At 32.6% G+C, this 19568-nt stretch overlaps 1 protein-coding gene across 1 annotated transcript in view; it reads left to right on the top strand.

Annotated features, from left to right (window-relative positions):
• The window catches only part of PAPLA1 (Phosphatidic Acid Phospholipase A1), a 256678-nt gene that overhangs the window by 12070 nt on the left and 225040 nt on the right, over nt 1-19568 (top strand). Inside the window, exons 2-3 of the mRNA XM_080178180.1 lie at nt 6612-6722; nt 6886-6972. Coding sequence (XP_080034306.1) covers nt 6904-6972 — 69 coding nt within the window. The 5' untranslated portion in view covers nt 6612-6722; nt 6886-6903. The remainder of the gene's footprint in view (nt 1-6611; nt 6723-6885; nt 6973-19568) is intronic.

The following is a 19568-nucleotide window of genomic DNA, read 5'->3' as shown; positions in this document are numbered from 1 at the left end:
TCAAAAGTGTAATTTATTTAGATTTTAAGAGTGTAATTTATGTCTCTTTGACTTTCACAAAACGTTTGATTCACATTAAAAAAAAATATTTATTGACTTAAATTAAAATGATTTACAGAAATAATGTCTTAATCATAAAAGCCAGAACATGGAAAGAAACGAAGTAGCTGGAATCATCGTATTTTCACAGTACCTTTTCTCCTATGTATATCTAGCCCCTTTGGGAGTTTGAACATTTACCTAACCTTACTCAACCTAAAATAGCCTATCAAGCGCTACTATGAAAATACAGCAAAACCCGCTACTACGTTTTCTTTCCATGATTCGAAAAGCCTTAGACATATTTGTCGATTTGTTGTACAAATATCTATGTAAACACCAGACAAATTAGTAACATTCGAACATCTTGAAAAATGGTTATAAACCTTTTTCATAAAGGGGCAAAAGATCTACATATTATCCCTTATATTTATGAGTATAAAAATAAATCGAGTATTTGATACACTTAATACAATTCTATATAATCAAAACACGCTAGTTCTAATAATAGCCATATGATATTAAGTAATCTTTTAAAGCAAAATTGTATTAGTCATTGACATTTAATATGTTTAACAAATTGATGTAAAAAAAGTTATCACTTTTATAAATTTTTCTGTATTATCAAAAGTAGTGAAATGTAGAGATTGAGGGAAATTAAACTGTTAAACATATTGGTACCCAAAGATTTTTAACCACAGTTTCTTATTCATTGGCTTAAACACTTTGAGTACTTCTATTCAATTTTGATTGGTTGACCTCATACAAATAATGTTCAAACTTTTGACCAATAATTTTAATCTACTTAAGAGGTAAATCACAAAAAATAGTTTAAAAACATCATAGAAATAAGAAATTTCCCATGCAAGAAAAAATAAAATCCATCTATACTTAATGCATTAGATTTATACATTATATGACATACTACATATCCTTTAGTAAAACCATAAGGAAGTTTATTAAAACCAACCAATTTTATCCTTAGATATAGCAATCACGCCAAACTTTGAAGTATTTTAGGGAATTTTTCGTGATGAAAGCAATCAAGGAAGGTTAAAATCATCCTATCGATTTCAAACTTTGTATGATGATTCCTTGTATAGTTAGGTACAATTTAAAAAGAGTACCAACTCTATATTCATAAACAGAAAATTTTTATGTCCATTTTAACATGATGTTTTAGTTTAGTTGTTAACAATTCTAATTATGAAAATTAATAATTATAAAATTATCTTAGAGTTATTAGTCACAAAGTTATAAGTAATGGATTAAATATAAGTCATCCTTTTATTTTATGGATAGTGTCCCGCTTCTCAAAATTTTAAAAATAACGGGAGAAAGATTTTCATGGTCTTTCCCAGCAGGGCCTATACCTGCAGTGCCATGACCCTGCGAATCTTTACGAAGTGTCTCAAAAATAAGCCATGTGACGTCAAAGAAATGAAGGCACTTTGAGGGAAACCACCAAATGCACATAAAGAGAAAATGTTACCAAGATATTGTGGACACTCCTATCCAATAACAAGAATACATTTCCGGCTTTCACAGACACATCCATCAGACAACCAACCAATTCATACAAAACACCTTAGTTCACAACATCCAAAAGTAGCAGAGCACATAAAAATCACAAATGGACAAAATCAATTGATAATAAAAACGCATTTTAGATGAGTATCAATATATTTTAATGTTCATATTTTTGTTATCAACACTGACTGACCAACGGATCAAGTAAATTATATAAACAATGGATGCTTATTGGTATAGGGAATCTTTACAATATAGCAGCTGAGTATATTACATCTCTTACAGTTCAGTAGACTGGTGGACTTAACAATAGATGAACCGTCAAAAAGAATTTAAGAGTAGCTTCTCTACTAAAAATGTTTGGGTATAGTCCCTTTCGTAACATAGCGCCTTATGGGGCGAATCTTCATATTTTTCACAGTAGCTTTTCTCCTATTTCTGGCCCCTGTGGGGCAATCACCTAACCCAATATAACCTAAAATAACCTTTAAAAGCCATTTAAAAAATACGACGAATAGCCCCTTATGGGGCGATGTTACGAAAGGGACTATTCCTACAAATTTCATTTTCCTATAAAACAAAACTCATTAAACTTTAGTATGCCAATTCAATGATAAATGAAATTAGTCATTTCTCAAAAAAAAAAGAATTAAAATTTTTATTGTATAATGTCGAAACTTAAATTTGATCACATAATTTGACTTTAGATTATTATCAAATAGATTTTATTGTTTATTAAATGTCGTAAGCTTGTTTTTATACATTCTTATCATGGAACCTTGGGTTTTTTTTCAAGAAAAGTTTAGGGGTGTAGCTTTTTTTCTCAGGGAACTCTCTAATAAATTTATCTATTCTCACTAAATAGCCTCTACCCTGCCGATGACGAGCAATATGAATATTCCTTATACATACAAAACAATCGAGATGCAATCTTAATGGAAACATAAAAACACATAACCAGTATGTTTGCTAAATCACATCCTAGTAATTTTTGTTTGTTTAAGAAAACACCAATATCAGATATTGTGTGTTCTTAAACAAACTATACGCAAACTGTTTCTAGGCGTTTCTATTCCTTTGCTTTTCTTATATAAATTTGATTTGTATAATCCTATTATATAAAGTAGTAAGGTTTCTTGTCTCAATAACTAGTAGACTAACTGGGTTCTATATTTTAAGTAAATTTAACATAGGTCCTGTGATACAGTTTTAGGCTAATTTATTTTCAGATTTACCCCTTGAGATGATTTTAGGCTATTCTTCTAGCCAAGGACGTCCAAGGGGGGAGGGGTAAAATGGTGATTACCCCCCCTCACAAACGAATTTGGGGGTGCCGTAGGCACTTCCAAAATTGTTTTCATTTTACTCCCCCCCCCCCCCCATTTAAAATTTACCCCTACCTTGAGGGTGCTGTAGGCACCCCCAACCGTTTAGGAGGGGGTATTTACCCTCCAAAAAATTTTTCTGGGGGGGTAAATACCCCCTCAAAATAAATATTCCCTAACAAAAAAAATTTTGGTGCGCTTCGCGCGCAATTTTACTACTAGATATTTAATGGTATTTCATAATTAGGTAGGTACCTTTTTACATTATTAAATTACTCCCCCCAAAAATTTTACCCCAAGGGTAAATTTTGGGGGGGGGGATTTATCCCTGTTAACAGATTTCAGGGGGGTAATTACCCCCCCCCCCCTCCAACAAATTTTAGAGCATAAAATACTTAAGTAAAGTAATAGAGAGGGAAGTGGTTAAACAACTGTATGTCCCCACCCCGTGGAACCTGTGTCGACTTTCAATTGGGTCTTTTAATATCAGCCAATAGTGTGGCAAACATTAATAAGTCGCTACAAAAGAGCAGAAAGCAATTTGCCAGCAGACGAAAAAGGTCTTAAACACTGGATCCAGGTACCTTTAAGCACATAAAGGCCATACTTTCTTTTCTAGCTATAAAATGAGAGTTTTATTAAATAAATAATGAACATAAAAATATAATCTTCAAGTAAAAGTAATGGAATGATTGTCTGTCTGTAATGAAAATCTGACTCTCCTTTACAAAGAAGCTTTCTAAGACCCTTTAAAAGAAACGAACTATTACAAGGAAGGTTAACTCAACGCCTAAATAAATTGAACCAATAATGCCTTCTACATTTTCAAAAAATGTAACATTACTTAAAAATAAAATGAGAAAAGTTGTTCAACGATTTTTTTAATAGACAGCATTCCGCGGGATTATAATGAAAATATATGAGATTCAAACATGTGTTGTTAGTCCTGAGGGTATTAATTCTATTATTTTATCTTAATATTCGTGGAAAATTCTGTAATACCATGTTATACATGATTTTCATTATGGTTGAGAACTTGTTCTAGTCTAGCAAATATTAATTGGTTTAGAAGTCACACTGGAAAAAATTATGTTTCTTAGAAAGTCCTAAATTCATACCTTTTCATTTGCATTGGCGAAAATACATCAAATTAACTTTTGCAGTTGCTGGAGGTACAATTGGCAGTCCTTTATTATAGGGTTTCTTTAAAATTGCTAGGTTTTAAAAAAATGTATATCATGAAGTACCTGCTTTGAAAAAAAAGATGAATTTGTTACAGAAGTAAAAAGAGGGCTTTAATGCTTTTACATAATTACCTAAGTATGTATAAAATGTATGGATAAGAGAAAAATAAAAGGCGTATCTATGATTTTTTAATAAGTTGAGCCACTTATTCTTTGTAGCTATTTATCGAATTATCTTTATAGTCTGATGCTAATAGGTAAAAGCCTAAGACTTTGTTTTTCAACAACCCATATGTATCAATGGCTTCTTTGTGAATATAAAATTTATATTGAAGGAAAAAAAGGATGGCATAGTAGTTGTTTATTGCATCGTATTATAGATAGCTTTCCGTGGATATTAAAATGAAAAATTATAAAGTTATAACCAGTTTTGTTAGCCCCAAAGAGCCAAGACCCGTATTAACAAAACGTGTATTATAGACAGCTTTCCGTGGATATTAAAATGAAAAATTATAAAGTTATAACCAGTTTTGTTAGCCCCAAAGAGCCGAGACCCGTGTTAACAAAACTTATGATACTAAATTGGACTACTACCTATAATCTTATTAAATTAAAAGATGCTGATAAGTATAAAATATAAACAGGGATAAAGGAAAAGGACAATGATCGATAACAAAAATTTTCAATCAAGATCTGACATGGTTAGGTTGTAAATATTAGGGAAAGAAAGGGTTGTAGATTAGTCTAGACGCAGTTTACCCCTCTCCCGCCCCTTCTTTCTTGAAAAATACCGCATTGCTTTTATACACGCTGCATGCATATTAGGTATCTTAGTTAGGTTCATAAATGGTTTATTCTATTTTAGTAGCAGAATGTCTGTCTTTATCTCTGGTTATAGCAAGGCATCTCGTTAACCTTTGATCCCCTTTACAGTGATACTTATTATAGGTTCCATTTTAAACTAGAATACCAAGAATATTAGGTATTGCAGTAGAGTTAACAAATGGTTTATAATGTATTAATATAGTTATTCTACAAAAAGTAAACTGTGTATATATACATAAAAAAATTACTATGTAGAAATAGAGTAAAATAACTAGTTTTGTTCTTGTTCAAAAATATTTTTTTCTTCAAGTAGTAGGTTTTTTTTCAAGTGAACATTTGACTATAAATTACACATGTACCCAGACTATTAAAAAACCTCATATAATATTTCAACCAATAATTTAAATCTTTAGAACTAGTAATTTTGCCTTTATACAGGGATTAATTTATCATCTATTGTCTAATCCTTTAAGATTCCTGATTAATGTCTATAAACAATAATACATTAGCTATTCCAAAACAATAAAATTCATTCGTGTATCTACCCATATTATTTACTTAACTTAAAGAGAAGAGTAGGAAAAAGATGCTTATGTTTATCTGTAGATCATTCATTAAATAACAAGTAATATCCATTAAAACATAGCACTTAAAAGATTTTACATACTATAGCAATAAGATGACGCCTTACAAATTGCCTTAAAAATCAGCCATGTGACATCATAAAAATGAGGGATAAGAGGAGAAGTGGGAAAGAAAACCCCTAAAAATAGATGGATAATCCATCATTTTTATGACGTCACATAGCTGATTTTTTAGACATTTTGTAAAGCTTCATTAAGATTTTTTGTGTTTATTTATGTGTTGCTTAAGATATTTAAAACAGCTTTAAACGTAGAGCTTCAGTATAATTATTAAAACTTAACTAAAAAGTTATTTTATTATAAACAAAACATCTAAAATTTGCTATGTTATGTTGATACAATAACAGCACACACGTCTATCGGGGCCTAGTCAAGATCTTGAAGGATTCTTTTAATTGTAAATGTTGAGTGTCTACTTGAGTGATGCAGTAGATAATTATGCAGATACAAACCAATACAAACATCAAGATCTTGTGAAGTTTACGCTAAAATGTTCCTGGGATCGATTATCCCAAAAATCTATAAACTTAAAGGCTGCTAGCTGCCAAACGGCTGAACGTATATGTTATGCTTGCACAAAAGATTGCCTATAAATAATCTGGAAAAGCTAAAATCCAACACGTAAATAAAGAAACGTAAATTAGCATTTTTTCGCTTATTTAGACTCTTGGCCGCTACTGCTAGCAGCCTTTGAAGTTCATACATTAATGGAGATAATTAATCCAGGAATAATTTATACTAAACAGCACTTGATCCAAACATTCTTTTACTTAAAACTTATTTGTTATTAAAAGTACACACTCATTTTCTTTTCATTTGGTTTTAGATGCTTTCCCTTAGAGTGTCTATTGAGCACTAAAACACTTTATCTTATTTTATAAATAATTTGAAAATAAAGGGGGGGGGGGGGGGTTCTATGCCTAAGTACTGCGGCGGCCCTAACCCTGTAGGACTTATATGGCTATAATTTCGAAGGTTATCGATTACTTCAAGATAGAAGATGACTGTCTGTCCTAGGCTTTTTTCAATTAAACATTTGAATTAGTAATCTATTTTTATTTTAGAAATGGTGAGTTGAAAATGTAAGAGTGAAATCAAGTGAGAGAGAGTGAGAGAGTGAGAGAGAGAGAGGTGTTGCTTGAGGGTGGATCTGTGGTACCCCTGCGCATTGTCAGGGAGGGAGGGCACATTGGACAGTAAATTACACTGGTACCCAAAGTTTTATATACATACTCGTAGGCTTAAAATCTTAAGCTGCTTTTCCTAATTTTTTAAACTATAATTTTAATCTTGTAAATGATGTAAATAGATTTATCGTCCATTGTCTTATCCCCTCAGATCCCTGTATTGTTGTGGATGTGCATCATACCCAGTGCCAAGATGATCCCCTCCACTGGTCAACAATATCAGTACGCATATGTACAGGTAAGAAATATTTTTTTGCGGCGGTTTCTCTAACAGTTTCTAGTTAACAGCATAGAATCCCTCAATTTCATTTGTTCATTAGATTATGTCAGAACAGGTTAGGTTATTTTGGGAATAAGGTTGCTCCGGATGGTTTATGCAATATGAATAGAGAAATAATTCTATCCCCTTTTATTTTCAATTTATTTTAAAAAAGAAGGGGTAGGGAAGTTCAAAGGTTTGAGGGGATATCTAATTTATGTTTTTCTTATTCTATGGGTAATAAAATAATTAGGTGTAAACAGTGAAACACCCCTTACTTCCCAGTTTCTATGCATCCGGCTACTTTACTAGATCAGATTATTATTGATACTTCTACTGGTCTAAAATTTAATTTAGTGTGCCATAGAAATTTAGAATTATATTCTGTGTGTTGGATGCACCTCAAAACAAGTTCCATAACAAAACTACACAAAATGAAAAAGCTAAAAAAATTCATGGAGGGGTATTTGGATCATTAAATTCATTTAAAACCCATACATAACCCTCAAAAGCCAAACCTAGTAGGACAATTTATCAATACTTAGCCGGAACATCGAAATTTTACAGATAGACTTAATTTCCAAGTTTATTTGATAACTTACGAAATTTAAACGAAATAGCTAGAAATCTTAATCTTAAAATATGTTTTGCATAATCAAGGAAGTACAAGCTTTGTTTATTTGAGGGTGAAAAATTTCAATAGTGAGCTAATTTAAGCTAAAACCGAAAAGAATATGCCTAGGTTTAAAACTTAAATAGATTGTATAAAATAACAGCTTTAACCTATTACTTGAATTTTGTTTTAATGGGGGGGGGGGGGGAGGTTGGAGGTTACCTTCATTATACACCCCCCCCCCCTCCAGATGTATATGGCCATAATAATTTTAGGACAAAATAAGGGTTAGGTTGTTGATTACACATAAATATGTCTTTGTTTGATTTTTGACATTGCTAATTTTACAATTTTAGCATTTTTTTGGCTGTTTCATAAATACACTGTTACCACTGAAATGCATTTATTTGACCCACCTTTTGTGTTCTTCTTATAAAGAGATAATCAGGACAATAATTTGATTTCGTGCGTGCTTTTTACCAGCAAGGCTTCTCAATAACTAGGATCTATCTTTCATCTGTACGTCTGACTTAAACGTGAATCATTATTTTTAGCATTGGTCATAATGGTTCTCTTGTATATTTTCTTTAGATGTGCAACCAAGAATTAGAAATGCTCTTTTATGATAAAACAATAGATTTAAAATTAACTAGATAGCTGGCAATATAATAATGGTGCTAAAATAACACTGTACTTTTTCTCTCACTAGCGGCTTCGCTTCAGGCATTTATGGAGGGATGCCATTAAAAACAGCTCTAAAACAGATTTAAATTTAGAAGAAAAAATAGCTTAAAACCATCCTGAGACCTGTTTGAAGCTACCCTGAAATATAGGGAATGTTCAGTTCATAGTTTAGAAAGAATTTAATGGACAGGAAATAAAACCTTACGGTTTTTGCAGCGTTGCGGAGCCGTTTGATTTTGGTGCGGCTCCGGCTCCGACCTAAACTCAAGAAAAACTCGACATATTTTTTCCCCACGTCTATTTTTGACTTTTGAAGGTTTTAAAAGTTCAACTTTTGATAAAAATGGACTTGAAAAACTTAAATGCTTGGATTATAATAAAAGCTCTACGTTACCAACGGACCTACCCGAAAAGTTGAAATTCTTTGCTTATAAATACACAGGGGTAAAGAAATATGCAAATTTTAAAGTTTTGATGAATTTTGTAATAAAACGATTTTTAGCTTTTTTAGTTTAAAATTTACCTCGACTAGTATTACTATTGAAACAAATAAAATATTTTTCTTTTTAAACTAAAATTGGATCAGATAGCAACCTTAAAAGTTGGAGATAATCTTTACTTGGAACATTTAACCGTTAACTGCACTAGATCCATAAAAATTGAAGGGCTCACCCTCCCGCCTCCAAGTGCTCCTAGAGGCCTCTAGGGGTGTAGCCGCTAGTTGTATATATTCTGAGCTGGATCTTTAAATCATTTAGTGGTGGGCCGGATCGGGGTGCGCCAGAGGAGGTCCAGATTGGCCCACCTTATATCAACCTTTATATCAAAATTGCATTGGCGATCCTGCCCACCAAGTGGCGCACCTCTGGCGCACCAGTTACACTCATTTGGATTGGATTGGGGTGATCCGTATTTCATTATTTAATATTTTTTTCAATTAGTTTTAATATTTTATTGCAAAACTATCGTGAAAACATTGTTATAATTATTTAAAAAATAAATTATATATTGTTTTTATATAAAATACCATACTGACCCGGCTTAAGTTATAAAGTTGTATTGGCGGTACTGGGGGTGAGCCAAAAAAAGTATTTAAAGATCGCTATTTTATTGAGTGTTGCTTGCGATCTGGCAACACCGAGCCGAAATTCTGTTAAAGATCAATGTTTTTTAGCAGTGGCTGTGGCTCACCTTCGGCCCACCTCCGGATCACCTTTGGCGCACCCCGATCTAAAAATCCAGCTCTGGTATCTTGTTTTGGCTTCGCTATTTATGGACAAAATTGTTCTTTTTCTCTGAAAGCAAGGAAAGTTGTAATGAAGAATATATTGGTGTGCCTTCATTTCCGCACAATGATCCCTTTGGAAATCACTAAAACCATAAATTGATCTACAAACCCAATGATGAGACATTAAATTAAGCACTTCTGCAACTTAAATAATTTGTTTAAATATTGTGTAACTTTTAGTTTGAATAAACCAATCAAATTTAATAAAAGTGCCCACAGTTTTTGAGCCAACAAAAAATATGACGTGGTTGTACATCTTTATGGGCGCTATTGCAATTTACATTTTTAACATGTATTTAATTATAATAACTGCCCCTTGCTTTTGCTTTTACTTATATCAAACATCACCTATTCCTTAATTACAGGGAAGGTGGGTATATTGAACTGTAAATTACACTGGTACCCAAACTTTTAAAACCACGTTATCCTCTTCGTAGGCTCTCAAAATTTGGGTAGTCGAATTTTGATTTGTTAGTGTAAAATTAATTGCGTCTAAACTTCAGAACCAATAACTCATTTCTACTAAACGTTTGAACCAAACTTTAACTAAAAAAAAGTACCCAAAGTTTTTAAGCAAACCAATAGTAAAATTTCTTATAAAACTTTGGGTACCATCGTAATGTCCAGTCCAAATATATTTCAGCTAGATAATGGATATAGAATACGTGGATATATTGACAGGGGTAAATTTGTCGTCACTATAGGTTGCTAATATGGACCTTATTTATTGGTTGGTCCGTTTATCCATTAGGAGGGGAGGGGATGGGGTAAAAAGGGTGGATGGTGTGTGTATCGTTATTTTAGCCAGTTTGGGGTATTACTTTATTAGAGTACATAAAAATCTGGTAAAACATCCAATTAATTTTTTATCGATTATTCAGAGTTTAACTTTCCTTTTCTTGGTTGTCAACCACAGTCACTCACACACATACACACACAAACACACACTCACACTCACACATACACACAAACTCACACATACACACACACATACACACACATACATACATACATACACACACAATCACACATACTCACACACTCACACATACTCACATACACACACACACACACATACACACACAAACACACACTCACACACACATACAGACATACCTACACACACACACATTCTCACACACAGACAACCCAACAAAAAAAGTATTGACCAGGAATCTAGGGATATGAGAATGAATGATAATTCATATTTTCATGATTTTTATTAAAAAATTGATTATCAAAAAGCTTTTATATATATATAAGGGGAGAAAAAAGGGGCGTAGATTAACCAATCTTTTAATTTTCTAAAACTAAAGTTAAAAACCAATAAATAGGCTTTAAGTCAAACTAGCGGCTACGCCCCTTGAGGCCATTAGAGTTATTTGAGAGAAAAGGAGAAATTTAAAAGAAAAAGTAGAAATGATAGTAGAGGGGGCGGGATGCGATATTTTTATAGGTTAGGCAATTCAATTTAAAGCTAGGATTTTTACCTATCCCTAATCCTTATAAAATAAAGATACACTCACTTACACACACGCACACACTTACACACACACTCACACACACCCACACACACACATAAAAAAATGACAAATTAGGCTGTATCAAGTGTAAAAGAAATCAAAAAGCAAACAGTCATTAGTAATATATTAGCAATGAGTAGAGTGTATTTTCTTTTGAACAGTGATCTTAAGGGTTAGGACAATTGAATATAAATTGATACACATCCACAAGTATCCTTTAGTAGATTTACAGAGAATCAATACATAAATTATGATGGACCAGATTTTCATGTACTCTAATAAAGTGGTACTTTTAGCTGGCTAAAACAATCCAACCCCTTTTACTCTATCTCCTTCCCTCATACTGAATGATTAAACTGGCCAATAAAAGAGGCCCATATAAGCAACTTAAGTTGACGAAAAATTTTCCTCTGTCAATATATCTACGTATTATATATCTATTGATGAGTGAATTGTTTAGAATCATAAAAATGCACTAAATGAGTAATATGAAAGGTATTTTTACTTGCGAATCTTCTCTAAAACTAAAGTGGCTGTTTGTCATTTCGTTAAAGGAAGTAAATAAAAAGGTGATTCTTACTATACAACCATTTACTGTTGTTTTTCGTCAAAATTGTCTTAAGCTTGTTATAAGTTCCTTAAAAAATAAGAATATCAAATTTTTTTTTGTTTAAATTAATAGTTCTTTTTTGTCTTTCAATATATATATTTTCGAGATGTATGTGTAGATGTGTGCAATGTATATATAATAAGTAATATGACAAAGAACAATAAATTTTACCAATTTAATCCTTCTGTTGTTGAAATTTATTGTCAAAAACTTTGTAAATTACTAGTTTTGATCTTACCAATCAAATTAAGATAAAAGCATCCAATTTTTTTGAGTCAACGAAAAACTTTAAATCTTTGGGTACAAGTGTAATTTACATTCCAATGTCCCCTCCCTCCCTCCCTGGTATGCAATGGTATTTTAGTGTTAGTTGTGCCTTTTGTTTTCATATAATACTGTGTGCAACTCCATGCAATTTTGGTTACCAGTATCCCCTCCCTCCCTGGCGTGCAATGGTATTCTAGTGTTAGTTGTGGTTTTTGTTTTCATATAATTCTGTGTGCAACTCCATGCAATTTTGGTCACCTGTATCCCCTCCCTCCTGGTGTGCAATGGTATTCTAGTGTTAGTTGTGCCTTTTGTTTTCATATAATACTGTGTGCAACTCCATGCAATTTTGGTTACCAGTATCCCCACCCTCCCTGGCGTGCAATGGTATTCTAGTGTTAGTTGTGGCTTTTGTTTTCTTATAATACTGTAATTTTGGTTACCAGTATCCACTCCCTCCCTGGCGTGCAATGGTATTCTAGTGTTAGTTGTGCCTTTTGTTTTCTTATAATACTGTAATTTTGGTTACCAGTATCCACTCCCTCCCTGGCGTGCAATGGTATTCTAGTGTTAGTTGTGCCTTTTGTTTTCTTATAATACTGTGTGCAACTCCATGCAATTATCCTCTCCCTCCCTGGTGTGCAATGGTATTCTAGTGTTAGTTGTGCCTTTTGTTTTCTTATAATACTGTGTGCAACTCCATGCAATTTCAACTCTTACAAAGAAAGGAGGCGTTTGGGGATTTTTCCAATTGTTTACAATTTTTTAGTTAAAATATACACAATTTTAATCTACAAATTTATATGAATCAACTGGATGTACATTGATTTTTAAGCCATTGTCTTATCCCTTTAGATCCTGTAAAGTATATCTTTTTTCCTTTAATGCCTACCTAAAAGCATTTTTAAATTCAATTGTAATGATTTTTATTATTTTGAAATGTATACATATTTTAAAAAAGGTCATCATTTAATAACAGTTTGACTTAATAAGCGCATTTGACTAACCGGTTACACGCAACTTTACGGACAATGCGCGAAAAAAATTACCCCCTTTATTTATTAGTACTTTATATTTAGGTTTATAACTATAACATATACCTACCTTTAGTCATAAATAGAAAAAAAATATTACAAGTTATCAAGAATACATTAAAATTGTTGAAATTTGGCAACTTAAAATGGTTTAATGCCTTTTTCTTTCAATTTTAACTTGTAATAAATTAACCCCTTTTTGACCCTTCAAACAAAAGGTTTAAAGTGAGTGCCATTCAAAGACTACATACAATAGAAACTAAGCTTCTTGGAGTATTTCATTGTTGTTCCAGCATAATGTGAGTGCCACAACACTCTGTTAGATTTTAGTGCTGTTATTATATCTACATAAAACTATATTTTGTCTTTAGCGTTCCACAGCTTAGCGTTTGTCTGAAGCTAAAGATTATAGAAGTTGTAGGTGTGGATTGGTTTTACTTGTCAGGGAATTTCATCTGTACGTCTGACTTAAACGTGAATCATTATTTTTAGCATTGGTCATAATGGTTCTCTTGTATATTTTCTTTAGATGTGCAACCAAGAATTAGAAATGCTCTTTTATGATAAAACAATAGATTTAAAATTAACTAGATAGCTGGCAATATAATAATGGTGCTAAAATAACACTGTACTTTTTCTCTCACTAGCGGCTTCGCTTCAGGCATTTATGGAGGGATGCCATTAAAAACAGCTCTAAAACAGATTTAAATTTAGAAGAAAAAATAGCTTAAAACCATCCTGAGACCTGTTTGAAGCTACCCTGAAATATAGGGAATGTTCAGTTCATAGTTTAGAAAGAATTTAATGGACAGGAAATAAAACCTTACGGTTTTTGCAGCGTTGCGGAGCCGTTTGATTTTGGTGCGGCTCCGGCTCCGACCTAAACTCAAGAAAAACTCGACATATTTTTTCCCCACGTCTATTTTTGACTTTTGAAGGTTTTAAAAGTTCAACTTTTGATCAAAATGGACTTGAAAAACTTAAATGCTTGGATTATAATAAAAGCTCTACGTTACCAACGGACCTACCCGAAAAGTTGAAATTCTTTGCTTATAAATACACAGGGGTAAAGAAATATGCAAATTTTAAAGTTTTGATGAATTTTGTAATAAAACGATTTTTAGCTTTTTTAGTTTAAAATTTACCTCGACTAGTATTACTATTGAAACAAATAAAATATTTTTCTTTTTAAACTAAAATTGGATCAGATAGCAACCTTAAAAGTTGGAGATAATCTTTACTTGGAACATTTAACCGTTAACTGCACTAGATCCATAAAAATTGAAGGGCTCACCCTCCCGCCTCCAAGTGCTCCTAGAGGCCTCTAGGGGTGTAGCCGCTAGTTGTATATATTCTGAGCTGGATCTTTAAATCATTTAGTGGTGGGCCGGATCGGGGTGCGCCAGAGGAGGTCCAGATTGGCCCACCTTATATCAACCTTTATATCAAAATTGCATTGGCGATCCTGCCCACCAAGTGGCGCACCTCTGGCGCACCAGTTACACTCATTTGGATTGGATTGGGGTGATCCGTATTTCATTATTTAATATTTTTTTCAATTAGTTTTAATATTTTATTGCAAAACTATCGTGAAAACATTGTTATAATTATTTAAAAAATAAATTATATATTGTTTTTATATAAAATACCATACTGACCCGGCTTAAGTTATAAAGTTGTATTGGCGGTACTGGGGGTGAGCCAAAAAAAGTATTTAAAGATCGCTATTTTATTGAGTGTTGCTTGCGATCTGGCAACACCGAGCCGAAATTCTGTTAAAGATCAATGTTTTTTAGCAGTGGCTGTGGCTCACCTTCGGCCCACCTCCGGATCACCTTTGGCGCACCCCGATCTAAAAATCCAGCTCTGGTATCTTGTTTTGGCTTCGCTATTTATGGACAAAATTGTTCTTTTTCTCTGAAAGCAAGGAAAGTTGTAATGAAGAATATATTGGTGTGCCTTCATTTCCGCACAATGATCCCTTTGGAAATCACTAAAACCATAAATTGATCTACAAACCCAATGATGAGACATTAAATTAAGCACTTCTGCAACTTAAATAATTTGTTTAAATATTGTGTAACTTTTAGTTTGAATAAACCAATCAAATTTAATAAAAGTGCCCACAGTTTTTGAGCCAACAAAAAATATGACGTGGTTGTACATCTTTATGGGCGCTATTGCAATTTACATTTTTAACATGTATTTAATTATAATAACTGCCCCTTGCTTTTGCTTTTACTTATATCAAACATCACCTATTCCTTAATTACAGGGAAGGTGGGTATATTGAACTGTAAATTACACTGGTACCCAAACTTTTAAAACCACGTTATCCTCTTCGTAGGCTCTCAAAATTTGGGTAGTCGAATTTTGATTTGTTAGTGTAAAATTAATTGCGTCTAAACTTCAGAACCAATAACTCATTTCTACTAAACGTTTGAACCAAACTTTAACTAAAAAAAAGTACCCAAAGTTTTTAAGCAAACCAATAGTAAAATTTCTTATAAAACTTTGGGTACCATCGTAATGTCCAGTCCAAATATATTTCAGCTAGATAATGGATATAGAATACGTGGATATATTGACAGGGGTAAATTTGTCGTCACTATAGGTTGCTAATATGGACCTTATTTATTGGTTGGTCCGTTTATCCATTAGGAGGGGAGGGGATGGGGTAAAAAGGGTGGATGGTGTGTGTATCGTTATTTTAGCCAGTTTGGGGTATTACTTTATTAGAGTACATAAAAATCTGGTAAAACATCCAATTAATTTTTTATCGATTATTCAGAGTTTAACTTTCCTTTTCTTGGTTGTCAACCACAGTCACTCACACACATACACACACAAACACACACTCACACTCACACATACACACAAACTCACACATACACACACACATACACACACATACATACATACATACACACACAATCACACATACTCACACACTCACACATACTCACATACACACACACACACACATACACACACAAACACACACTCACACACACATACAGACATACCTACACACACACACATTCTCACACACAGACAACCCAACAAAAAAAGTATTGACCAGGAATCTAGGGATATGAGAATGAATGATAATTCATATTTTCATGATTTTTATTAAAAAATTGATTATCAAAAAGCTTTTATATATATATAAGGGGAGAAAAAAGGGGCGTAGATTAACCAATCTTTTAATTTTCTAAAACTAAAGTTAAAAACCAATAAATAGGCTTTAAGTCAAACTAGCGGCTACGCCCCTTGAGGCCATTAGAGTTATTTGAGAGAAAAGGAGAAATTTAAAAGAAAAAGTAGAAATGATAGTAGAGGGGGCGGGATGCGATATTTTTATAGGTTAGGCAATTCAATTTAAAGCTAGGATTTTTACCTATCCCTAATCCTTATAAAATAAAGATACACTCACTTACACACACGCACACACTTACACACACACTCACACACACCCACACACACACATAAAAAAATGACAAATTAGGCTGTATCAAGTGTAAAAGAAATCAAAAAGCAAACAGTCATTAGTAATATATTAGCAATGAGTAGAGTGTATTTTCTTTTGAACAGTGATCTTAAGGGTTAGGACAATTGAATATAAATTGATACACATCCACAAGTATCCTTTAGTAGATTTACAGAGAATCAATACATAAATTATGATGGACCAGATTTTCATGTACTCTAATAAAGTGGTACTTTTAGCTGGCTAAAACAATCCAACCCCTTTTACTCTATCTCCTTCCCTCATACTGAATGATTAAACTGGCCAATAAAAGAGGCCCATATAAGCAACTTAAGTTGACGAAAAATTTTCCTCTGTCAATATATCTACGTATTATATATCTATTGATGAGTGAATTGTTTAGAATCATAAAAATGCACTAAATGAGTAATATGAAAGGTATTTTTACTTGCGAATCTTCTCTAAAACTAAAGTGGCTGTTTGTCATTTCGTTAAAGGAAGTAAATAAAAAGGTGATTCTTACTATACAACCATTTACTGTTGTTTTTCGTCAAAATTGTCTTAAGCTTGTTATAAGTTCCTTAAAAAATAAGAATATCAAATTTTTTTTTGTTTAAATTAATAGTTCTTTTTTGTCTTTCAATATATATATTTTCGAGATGTATGTGTAGATGTGTGCAATGTATATATAATAAGTAATATGACAAAGAACAATAAATTTTACCAATTTAATCCTTCTGTTGTTGAAATTTATTGTCAAAAACTTTGTAAATTACTAGTTTTGATCTTACCAATCAAATTAAGATAAAAGCATCCAATTTTTTTGAGTCAACGAAAAACTTTAAATCTTTGGGTACAAGTGTAATTTACATTCCAATGTCCCCTCCCTCCCTCCCTGGTATGCAATGGTATTTTAGTGTTAGTTGTGCCTTTTGTTTTCATATAATTCTGTGTGCGCAACTCCATGCAATTATCCTCTCCCTCCCTGGCGTGCAATGATATTTTAGTGTTAGTTGTGCCTTTTGTTTTCATATAATACTGTGTGCAACTCCATGCAATTTTGGTTACCAGTATCCCCTCCCTCCCTGGCGTGCAATGGTATTCTAGTGTTAGTTGTGGTTTTTGTTTTCATATAATTCTGTGTGCAACTCCATGCAATTTTGGTCACCTGTATCCCCTCCCTCCTGGTGTGCAATGGTATTCTAGTGTTAGTTGTGCCTTTTGTTTTCATATAATACTGTGTGCAACTCCATGCAATTTTGGTTACCAGTATCCCCACCCTCCCTGGCGTGCAATGGTATTCTAGTGTTAGTTGTGGCTTTTGTTTTCTTATAATACTGTAATTTTGGTTACCAGTATCCACTCCCTCCCTGGCGTGCAATGGTATTCTAGTGTTAGTTGTGCCTTTTGTTTTCTTATAATACTGTGTGCAACTCCATGCAATTATCCTCTCCCTCCCTGGTGTGCAATGGTATTCTAGTGTTAGTTGTGCCTTTTGTTTTCTTATAATACTGTGTGCAACTCCATGCAATTTCAACTCTTACAAAGAAAGGAGGCGTTTGGGGATTTTTCCAATTGTTTACAATTTTTTAGTTAAAATATACACAATTTTAATCTACAAATTTATATGAATCAACTGGATGTACATTGATTTTTAAGCCATTGTCTTATCCCTTTAGATCCTGTAAAGTATATCTTTTTTCCTTTAATGCCTACCTAAAAGCATTTTTAAATTCAATTGTAATGATTTTTATTATTTTGAAATGTATACATATTTTAAAAAAGGTCATCATTTAATAACAGTTTGACTTAATAAGCGCATTTGACTAACCGGTTACACGCAACTTTACGGACAATGCGCGAAAAAAATTACCCCCTTTATTTATTAGTACTTTATATTTAGGTTTATAACTATAACATATACCTACCTTTAGTCATAAATAGAAAAAAAATATTACAAGTTATCAAGAATACATTAAAATTGTTGAAATTTGGCAACTTAAAATGGTTTAATGCCTTTTTCTTTCAATTTTAACTTGTAATAAATTAACCCCTTTTTGACCCTTCAAACAAAAGGTTTAAAGTGAGTGCCATTCAAAGACTACATACAATAGAAACTAAGCTTCTTGGAGTATTTCATTGTTGTTCCAGCATAATGTGAGTGCCACAACACTCTGTTAGATTTTAGTGCTGTTATTATATCTACATAAAACTATATTTTGTCTTTAGCGTTCCACAGCTTAGCGTTTGTCTGAAGCTAAAGATTATAGAAGTTGTAGGTGTGGATTGGTTTTACTTGTCAGGGAATTTCATCTGTACGTCTGACTTAAACGTGAATCATTATTTTTAGCATTGGTCATAATGGTTCTCTTGTATATTTTCTTTAGATGTGCAACCAAGAATTAGAAATGCTCTTTTATGATAAAACAATAGATTTAAAATTAACTAGATAGCTGGCAATATAATAATGGTGCTAAAATAACACTGTACTTTTTCTCTCACTAGCGGCTTCGCTTCAGGCATTTATGGAGGGATGCCATTAAAAACAGCTCTAAAACAGATTTAAATTTAGAAGAAAAAATAGCTTAAAACCATCCTGAGACCTGTTTGAAGCTACCCTGAAATATAGGGAATGTTCAGTTCATAGTTTAGAAAGAATTTAATGGACAGGAAATAAAACCTTACGGTTTTTGCAGCGTTGCGGAGCCGTTTGATTTTGGTGCGGCTCCGGCTCCGACCTAAACTCAAGAAAAACTCGACATATTTTTTCCCCACGTCTATTTTTGACTTTTGAAGGTTTTAAAAGTTCAACTTTTGATAAAAATGGACTTGAAAAACTTAAATGCTTGGATTATAATAAAAGCTCTACGTTACCAACGGACCTACCCGAAAAGTTGAAATTCTTTGCTTATAAATACACAGGGGTAAAGAAATATGCAAATTTTAAAGTTTTGATGAATTTTGTAATAAAACGATTTTTAGCTTTTTTAGTTTAAAATTTACCTCGACTAGTATTACTATTGAAACAAATAAAATATTTTTCTTTTTAAACTAAAATTGGATCAG

The sequence above is a fragment of the Acartia tonsa genome, chromosome 12 (genome assembly GCF_053477335.1).
Source record: "Acartia tonsa isolate MP-2025a chromosome 12, ASM5347733v1, whole genome shotgun sequence".
In the NCBI taxonomy this organism is placed as follows: Eukaryota; Metazoa; Arthropoda; class Copepoda; order Calanoida; family Acartiidae; genus Acartia; species Acartia tonsa.
Note: the sequence above shows the minus strand (reverse complement) of the source record. Positions and strands in the feature narration are given on the sequence as shown.